The sequence below is a fragment of the Chelonia mydas genome, chromosome 1 (genome assembly GCF_015237465.2).
Source record: "Chelonia mydas isolate rCheMyd1 chromosome 1, rCheMyd1.pri.v2, whole genome shotgun sequence".
In the NCBI taxonomy this organism is placed as follows: domain Eukaryota; kingdom Metazoa; phylum Chordata; order Testudines; family Cheloniidae; genus Chelonia; species Chelonia mydas.
This window is the reverse complement of record NC_057849.1, coordinates 209,118,794-209,128,223: the sequence shown is the minus strand read 5'-3', so window position 1 is coordinate 209,128,223 and position 9,430 is coordinate 209,118,794. Positions and strand designations below refer to the sequence as shown.

Here is a 9,430-nt window from a genome sequence, read left to right as displayed (position 1 = left end):
ATGCAAATTTCATCCCTGCCTGGGGAGAACATTCATTCTGACTGGCTGCCTTCCCCACAGTTTAACTCAGGCTCTTGTATTGTGCCTGACGCACTTCCTGCTGTGACTCTAGGGGAAGGTCAGAGATATGCACAGTAGGAACAAGGCAACATATTTATGCAATCATCTTTTTGGCCCCAATTTAGCAAAGAACTCAAGCACATGTGAACTATCACAGCCCTTTTCAGCAAAACTCTTCAGCACATCCTTCATTTTAAGCAGATGCATAATCCTATGGAGACTCAATGAGACTATTCACATGCTTGCTAGTGTGAACTCAGCCTGAGGAGTCTTGAATGACTGTGGCTGGTAGGAGGCACCTCTGATCCCGAAGCGAGGCAGTAGTCACAAAGAAATGATCACAGCCAATCTGCTTTGTAGTTTCCCCCAGAAGTTCTCAAGAGACCTGCCCCTGCTCCCTTCCTGTACGTACTTGCCGTCTGTAGTTGCCTGGCAGTAAAGCTCATACTCTAGGGACCTAGAGATGGAGGATGAGGCTGGTTGTGGTTACACAACCCCACAATTCAAAGAAAGGAAACAAAGCTCCTACACAGGTAGGATTAAGACACGTGTGTGTTTGATATAAAATACAGATATGGAGCTTATTTCCTGTGCTGTCTCTCTCCTCTCTTACTTTCTCTGCACAGAATCAGACTTTCCACTCTGGGTAGGAGATACAAGTGAGAGCAAGATTTGGCTCTATCTTAATAAAAGTTTGGTTTAGTGTTACTAGATGCCGTTGCATTAGAAGCCACAGGTGAGGCACTCCGCTGTCTAATTCTGATCTCACCAGCATAATCCAGGAGTAATTTCACTGAAGCCAGTCTAGATACACTGCTGCAAGTGAGATTACTGTCGGATGTCAAATCTCAAGCTGCTGAATATGAAATTCAAAGGGAAATATAGATCCTAGTGGAAATAGCTTTGTTTTTTTTAATAGACTTCTAGGGGACAAGTTCAATTTCAAGTGTAAAGAAAATATTTCTGTGCAGCACCAGTATTATCTAAACTATTCTTGGTGTTTGCTTCTATATCTTGGATCTGTATAAAGTTGAGAGAGAAGACATAGGTCCAGATCCTCAAAGGTATTTAGGTGCCTAACTCCAACTAAAAGCAATGGGAGACAGGCACCTAAATACATTTGGAGATCTGGGCCATACAGCCTAATAAGAGCCTGATCCTCATCTGATATAAATCAATGTAGCTTCAATGTCAGCTCCACTAACTTACACCAGCTGAAGACCTGGCATAGTGAATTAATCCTCACAACACTCCCGGAAAGCAGAAAATATTAAATGATTTGCCCAAGGTCATACATGAAGCCTGTGGCAGCAACATGAATAGAATTCCCATCTCCCAAACCCCTGTCCAACATCTTAGCTACAAGATCATCCTTCTTCTCCAGTCAGTTATCCCCTAACTTTTTTCTCAAAGTGGTATGTGATCTTGAACTTCCACCTTGGCAGTTCATCAGAGTAGGGAAGAAAAGTGCTAGTCTTCTCACGCTGCAAAAGAACATAGTTTCTTACAAGACAGTACCGTACTTCCAGTGGACCTGGGCAGAAAGGCACATAATTTAACATCTTCTTTGAAGGACGCCACCCCAACCCACAATCTGCTTGTTGCTTAACAAAAAATTTACTCTGTCTTCTCTGAACAGCAGCACCTCTAACAATGTATCAGGGTTCAAAAGGGACCTTTTAGCCTGGCTTGTAGACTCCTTTTTACCTGTGGGCACCTCTCACCTCTATTCAGATCTAGACTACCCAGCTACTGACACTTATCGGAACAGAGCTAACGTACAGCAGCTTCTCTCTGCTGAAACCAAACTCTTTCATTTCTTATTGCCAGGTCCCTGCTCTCAGCAGCCAGGCTGGTGCATTGTTGCTCTAATTCTAGGGACTAAGGCACTGCTGCAAGGAGTTGCAATCGTCTTAGCTCTGCAAGGTGAGTGACACTGCCTAAATGGCACAGTCAATAAGTGTGAGTTCTGTACTGTATTGCCATTGGCATTTGGGGTTTGTGATGGGCAATTTCAGATGAGTGATTAATCTGATATCACTTTGATCTGAGGTTGAGAAGGGTGAAGGGCAACTCCGAAAGGTGTATTCGTTCTATGGACCTGATTCTCCTCTCTCATACCTTGCTGTAAATCAGGAGTAAGTCCAGTGAAGTCAGTGGAGTTTCACAGGTATAGTGAGAAGAATCATATTGTCAATATCTAGTTTTTCCCCAGTGACCATACTCTGCATAATGAAATGGTGCAGACCTAGCCTGTCCCTTCCAGGCCTCATCTACCAACCTTTTATCTGTCTACTTATAAGAACATAGGACTGGATGGGACCTCCTGGGTCATCGAGTCCAGTCCCCTTGCTATCACAGGCAATGCATGCTCCCATTACAGTAGTACACAAGCGCCTCACCAACAATAATGAATGAATCCTCACCACCACCTGTCAGGTAAAGGAAGTATCATTACCACTATTTTACAGACAGAGAATATAAACACCTCATCTGAAGTCACAATGGAAGGCTGAGGGAGAGCTGGGAACCTAGATCTCTTACGTCCTAGCCCAGTGCCTTAGCTGCAAAACCATCTTTCCCCTCATTTTATGTAACCAAAGTCCCTATTAACCATCAATTTATCTCCTTTTTTGTGTGTAAGCCTTGAGGGAGTGTTGTGAAAAGGCTGTGAAGACAGAGGCGTCACTAAGGCATAACGCAAACCACACTTCAGTGGAAGATACTCATGGAGCTCACTCCTTGGTACTGAGCAGACTGAAAGAGAATCTGTGTGGAAATAAACAGGGTGAGGAGATAAATTATTTCTGCAAGAAGATGTTTGTTTGTCATATCTCTGGGTCCCATCATGCTCCAGTTGAAGTTAATAGCAAGACTCCCTTTGATTTCAGTGGGAGCAGGGGCAGGCAACGTAGTAGAAGGCTGCTCACTATGCGGAAGGTATGCTTACACTGCCCCGGGAGCAGTGTAATCCTAATATTCAGCCTACGGCCACATCCACATTGTAAATTAAGGGAGAGCACAAAACTGATCAAATGCAGGTTTCTACTGGTGGTGAACCCGAACAAGCAGTAATTTCTATGAATCTGGCAACGAAAAGTCCCTTATGTGCATATATTACAGTGGTGTGCATTTATTTTTATTTTAAAAGGGTAAATGGTACCTACATTTGATGCAATTCTCAAACGCCTAGAAAAGCTGCCAGTCTACTGTGGGCCTTGGTGTTCCAGGGGCTGAATGCCTCTGGTCTTTCAAGTATGTAGCTTTATTGAGACAGACCAGTGAAAGGCAATACAATACTAAGAGGGTTTTTTGCAGGTAAAATCAGACCCACAAAAATTGTGCCTGCATTTTTTTGTGCCCATAGTTAGCTGAGCACAAAAATCCAAACAAAAATGTAGTTGCAGCTCAGTTATTTATGCCTCTAAATTGTTGGATTTGCCACCATAGTTGTGGGTGCAAAAAGTTAGGTGCATTTTTTCTGGGCACTACAAAAAAGCGGAAAGCTGTCCTTTAATACCAAGGTATAAGGCAAGTTTCATTCAAGGATCTCAAAGGGTTTAACAAATATTATCTAAGCCTCATGACACCTCTACAAGACAGCATAAGTATTGTTATAATAATTTTACAGATGGGTAAATGAAGTCATAGATCGATAGGCTCAAATTTCAAGACTCTCCACTAATTTTGGGAGCCCAACTTGAGACGTTGTCGACCTGAATTTCAGAGGTTCTAAGTAGCCACAACTCCATCTGAAGTGAATGTGTGCTGTGGATACTCAGCACCTCTGAAAAGCAGCCCCTAAAAGCCTCAGGCTGGGCACCCGAAGTGTTGAAAATGAGGGCCTAGGTGACTTCCCCAAGGTTATAGCAAGTTACAAGCAGAGTTCAGATCAGCATCTAGTTATCCTGACTCTCCGTTTCCTTTCTTAACGACAGAACAGTAAAGCTTTGTATTGTTTGTGTGAAAAGCCTATAATATTGAGAATTTTCACAGATATAAACTTTAAAAAATGTACTGATGTAAAGAATCGTAAAAGGACCAAAAATATATTAATTCCCTTGCAGGAATAGAGCGTGAGCTCTGCCCTCCTGAGTGGCTGCTGTATAGAGGAAGATGTTACTACTTCTCAGAGGAGAAGAAAATCTGGCAGGCCAGCAAAGATTATTGTGCAGCCAGGAAATCCAGCCTCCTGATTTTTGAAAGTGAGGCAGAAATGGTGAGTATTGAAGCATTGCCCTATTCTTCAAAGAGGAGCAAAACAGACACCACACTCCTGGATTTCAGCAAGAGACTTGCATATTCAGGTTATCATCTCACCCACAGGGATTTTTCAGTACCCAATATGAAGATGCTAGTTTTCACTGGATTGGATTAAATTTCAAAGAAGGAGGATGGACGTGGCTTGATGACCCCAAATTACAAGGATACAGGTCAGTGTTGTTTTTCTTCTTGAAGTTAAATTAGTTATAAAGCAATTGGTTTGCCCAGCCCTAGTCCACAATTTGCTGCTCCCATTGCGTCATTCCCTTTACCCAGATACCTCAGCCTAAGAAGGCTCTTGAGTGCTGAGGCAGGCTGAGCTTCATCTATGTTTGCTTGAAAAGTACCAAAATCCCACAGAGCTGCTACTCACTTTTCCCTGGTCACGTTGTGTATCTCAGGTAGAAAGAGCACTACATGCCCTCCCTTAGCCTTTTGATACATCCTTTTCAGTCAGAATTAGCCTCTGATTCAAACTAAACCCTACTGATTTTTCCCACTCCACATTGCTGCCTCCCTCAGATTTCCCCTCACTCTCACACTCACTTTCCCATCCCCCCACTAATGCCTCCCCACACTTACACTTACCCCATATACCGTCTGCCACTGACCAGCAGCCTTCTAACTCTTTTCTCATGACTGCAACACTCACTCACTCACAGTATTGCCAACCCCAAATGTTCAAAAATCATGAGTTAGACCAGGGGTCGGCAACCTTTCATGTGGTGTGCCAAATCTTCATTTATTCGTTTTAATTTAAGGTTTTGCGTGTGAGTAATACATTTTAACGTTTTCTAGAAGGTCTCTCTCTATAGGTCTATATATTATATAACTAAACTATTGTCGTATGTAAAGTAAACAAGGTTTTCAAAATGTTTAAGAAGCTTCATTTAAAATTAAATTAAAATGCTGATCTTACGCCTCCGGCCCGCTCAGCTTGCTGCCAGCCTGGGGTTCCGTTCACCTAGGCTGGCAGTGGGCTGAACGGGGCCAGTGGCTGGGACCCCAGACTGGCAGTGCGCTGAGTGGCTCAGCCCGCTGCCGGTCTGGGGTTCCGTCCGCCGGCTCCTGCCAGCCACGGTTCTGGCTGCCGGCCCCACTCAGCCCGCTGCCGGTCTGGGATCCCGGCCCTGCCCACATAGAGTGGGTACCTACCTTCTCCCTGGTTCTAGCCCATTCTCTTCCTCTCTCTCTGCACTGAGCTGAGGGTGGGAGTGCACTGAGCACAGGGCTGGGGGTGAAGGAGCAGGCTGGGGGTTGGGGTGCAGGGTCTGGCCAGGAGCTAGAATGTGGGAGGGTGCTCAGGGCTGGGGCAGGAGGTTTGGGTGTGGAGTGCTTACCTGGGCAGCTCCTATTTGGGGCAAGGGGTGCAGGTGGGAATGGAGTGGGGGGTGCAGGAGCTCCCTTTTGGTGCTCAAGTTGGGAGTGGGGATGTGGGGGGTGCAAGAGTCAGGGCATAGGGTGGGGGGGGGCTGGGTATGTGTGGGAGGTGCCGGAGTCAGGGCTGGGGTTGTGGGGGGGGCATGCAGGGGTCAGGGCAGAGGGCTGGGGTTGTGGGGGGGTACAGGGGTCAGGGCAGAGGGCTGGGGGTGTGGGCTGGGGTCGTGGGGGTGCTCCCAGCCCTGAACAGCTCACGGCAGGGGGCTGGAAGGGATATGCCCTGATTCCACCCCCATTCCCCAAGGTCCCCAGAGCAGAGAGCGCGCTGCGGCTCCACTTTTCCCTCTTCCCCTCCGTAGCAAGGGCCATCAGCTGATCAGCCGCAGGGAGGGAGAGGAGGAGGGGCAGGAACCCAGCACAATGCGGGAAGAGGCGGGGGGAGGGGGAAGCTTGCCTGTCCTGCAAGGAGAGAGCGGGGGACGGGGGGGCGGAAAAGAGCGGGCCGGGCCTGGCAGGATTTTTAGTGGCACGCTGCTGTTTGCCTGGGTCCGGCAGACAGCAGCGTGCCATTAAAAATTGGCTCGCGTACTGTGCTTGGCACGCGTGCCATAGGTTGCCGACCCCTGAGTTAGACTCACCAAATATCACGAGATTGGCTTTAAAATCATGAGATTATGTACAAAGAATAGATGTGGTGTTCTTTTTATTTGCCTTCTGCTTTTTGAGCCTGCAGGGTGCTCTGGAGTCACATTTTGAAGCTTTCTCCGGAGCCCTCTTTTACCATTACCCCTGCCGTTTTCTGCTTCTTTCCGGTACTCAGCTTCACAGTTCACATACCCAGCTACAATCCCACTCACCCACTATCTCTATTCTCTTCTTCTCTGTGTAACCCTTCTGCCAGGCCAAGTTGATAGCAGCAAGGGCCGGGTTCAGTACACAGGGGTTCCCTCTCATCAAAGCAAATGCAAAACTGGCTCGAGCCCCCACCCAGTGACCTGGGAAAATCTTACACACCCCCTGGGCGCGTCAAAGAGGCAATACTTCCCCTCTCGCAAGCACAGAGTCTCGGTGTAGCAGAGAATCTTTAATAACATGAGGTAAAAGACATCAGCATTAAATTGGGGAAACACCACAACTAGCGTTCATTAACCAAACCATGAGAAAAGACCCACCCCAGCAAATTGGGCCACATCCTTTCCCTCGGGTTCTTGAGTCCCAGAACCCAAACGTCTCTTGAGTCCAGCAATCCACAAATCACCCAAAGTTCAAAAAGTCCAGCCCCAGAGTTCAAAAGTTCATCTGCAGAGTGTTACTCCCCAGTCTGGCTAAAATGTGCCTGTGTGGGGGAGAAAGAGGTAAGGGGCACCTTACGTGTCCTGAAGCTGACTGCCCCACAGGGCTCTGCTCTGCACAGCTCACCGTCTCACGAACACTCCGCTGTCTCACAAACGGCTCCGCTCTGCACGGCTCACCTCGCCGTCTCACGAACACTCCGCCAGCCTATCCACGAACAGCACCACTACACTCTATTTCTTCCAGCTCCCCACTACTTGACACAGTGCTCAGTGATTCCAGCTCATAGTAGTGGGAGCCTTAGAGCTGGTGCACCATAAGGCCAAAGTGAATTCAGCATGGTACCTGTAGCAAGACTCTTAATAGACCCAAAATTAGCTCTGACATTCCACAGTGGAGAGAGACAGAGGTGCAATTGGTGTTTCGGGCCCACACCACCAGGTACAAACACCTATCTCAAGCCTCTCTCAATTCACAGAGTTTTGGAACCCATGTCCCTTGCCTAGCGAGTGCTACTTAGTTGATGGTGAGTCCCTCCATCATAACAAAAGGCCAAGTACAGTTCCAAGCACAGTTCCCATAATCAGGGTAATAACAATTTATTCTTCCCGCCCCAATAACAGAGACACTGGGGATCCCACAACAGCCAAAGTGACCATTTGGGCAGTTATGGCCTCATTCTAGGTGGGGTGGGTGTGCCTATGCAAATAAAATCAGCCCCTGAAGTTCTTTTCCACAACTTGCCACACCTCACCACCAGATGTCAGGGTGGAGCTCATCCTGACTCTGCTTACATCTGTAAAGCATTTCTCAGTAAAACATTAAATCTCTCTCTCACTTTTCCTCTTTTCTGTAAAATCTGTTCATGCTTTATTTGAAGGATGTGGTATAACTGTGTATGCATTGAACTGCAGCTAACATAACAAAGTGGTGAGCAGGCATGACAAGATTATAGGAAACTGGGTTACAGCAGCGCAGACAAACTTCTGGCGCTCTAGTAGGAGCAAGGGTTGGTTTGTGGGCAGAGATATCACCAGTGTGTGTGGCAGGAAAGCAGAAGAAGCCTTAATACTCATGGTGGGAAATGTTCCTGGTCTTGCTGGTCCTTGCTGAGAGCAAATGGAGACTTTCAAGGGGCACTGTTGTATCTTAAACTCTGTTTTGACTGACCTTTGCTAAAGGAATCCTAGGCACTTACCTTGCTCCAGGCAGTGTTTCTGTGATTTGCTCACTCTGACTGAAACTTCCTTGTTTCCACTGCAATTGGCAGCAGCTTCTTTCCAGCCTGAAGGAATGAAAATGTCAGTGTTTGGTCAAAATATGATTGGTTTTGATTTTTCACTGAAAATTCAAAATTGTGTGTATGTGTGTGTGTGTGGGGGGGGGAATTCTGTCCCGCTTTAGTCAGTAGGCATCCATCAAGCCTCGGTTGCAACCCCTATTGCTTACTATTTGCATTCCTGGTATCCATTTAGATATGGGGAGATGTGCTCTAACTATACCAAAACACTAAATCAAAACCTATCTCAAAAACTTACTGCTTCCTTCAACCAGCTTAAAAGTTAGGTAGAGATGGTCCAAAATCAGAACTCTGTATCCAAACACATCTAAGCTTTGACGGTTTGGAGAAAATGGAACCCAGATCTGAAAATTCCTGATTTTGGGTTTGGTCTTGTAAATCCAAAAGCATAATGGGGCCTCCTCATCCCCATTTCAGAAGTTATTAGGTCACCTTTGAGATCCCCTCCCTCCCCCCGCAGTTTTACCATGAAAGACAGAAAAGGTGGAGGGGGCTGTGCTGCTTTCAGGAAGCAGGAGATTCATGCGGATAGCTGTCATTCAAGTGGATCTGTAAGAAACAGGCAACTCTGCTGGATTTCTGAAACACTGCAGGAGGACTAGCTGCATACGCAAGCCTTGTCACACTATATGTTCAAATGGATTGCTTCCCAATAGAGGGCACTTGTGACATTCTGTACTCCAAAGCAACATCCTAGCACCCCATATTCACCATGGTGATATAATTATATGTTTTGTACAAAGTATGCCTTGTAAGGTATCATTCTAAAAGTCTTGATGTGTTGAACATTTATATCCTGTTGGATTGTATGTGCTGTCATCTAAGAATTTAGAGAACTTTTCTTTCAGGAAGTGCTTGATGAGAGAAGAAAGTACATGTAGAGGAAGGAATAAAGCCTGAATGTTGCACTGTCTTGGCTCTCTCTCTTTGTATGCTGGACCACTGAATGCTGAGTCATTAATGAACTGGTTCCTTTATGTCCACATACCACATGGCTAGTAACCACTGCAGTTGTGTGCCACCCTTGCCAGTGGCCTAGGCTGGCACATATCTGTAACCCACTTACCACAGTTTTATTCAGTGCAGATGGGACCCTAATTGTTCCTGTTTAACCCAGTTCCTGTTCTTCCTCCC

The 9,430-nt window shown here is 46.4% G+C and overlaps 1 protein-coding gene across 1 annotated transcript; it reads left to right on the top strand.

The window, feature by feature from the left end:
- Positions 1 to 471: 471 nt before the first annotated feature.
- Positions 472 to 8,898, top strand: LOC119565726 (killer cell lectin-like receptor subfamily F member 1). Its single transcript, XM_037893782.1, has 6 exons — positions 472 to 593; positions 1,891 to 1,986; positions 2,705 to 2,848; positions 4,128 to 4,279; positions 4,387 to 4,493; positions 8,757 to 8,898. Exons 1-6 carry the CDS (start codon positions 524 to 526, stop codon positions 8,896 to 8,898), a joined length of 711 nt encoding a protein of 236 aa, XP_037749710.1. The 5' UTR covers positions 472 to 523.
- The last annotated feature ends 532 nt before the right edge of the window (positions 8,899 to 9,430 follow it).

What these genes read in the sequence shown, in the direction of transcription:
- LOC119565726 (XM_037893782.1), top strand. Translation starts at nt 524, where the DNA reads ATGGAGGATGAGGCTGGTTGTGGTTACACAACCCCACAATTCAAAGAA. An exon ending in TCTGTGTGGAAATAAACAGG is followed by an intron (nt 2,849 to 4,127) that starts GTGAGGAGATAA and finishes ATTCCCTTGCAG; the next exon opens with GAATAGAGCGTGAGCTCTGC. An exon ending in CCCAAATTACAAGGATACAG is followed by an intron (nt 4,494 to 8,756) that starts GTCAGTGTTGTT and finishes CTCCCCCCGCAG; the next exon opens with TTTTACCATGAAAGACAGAA.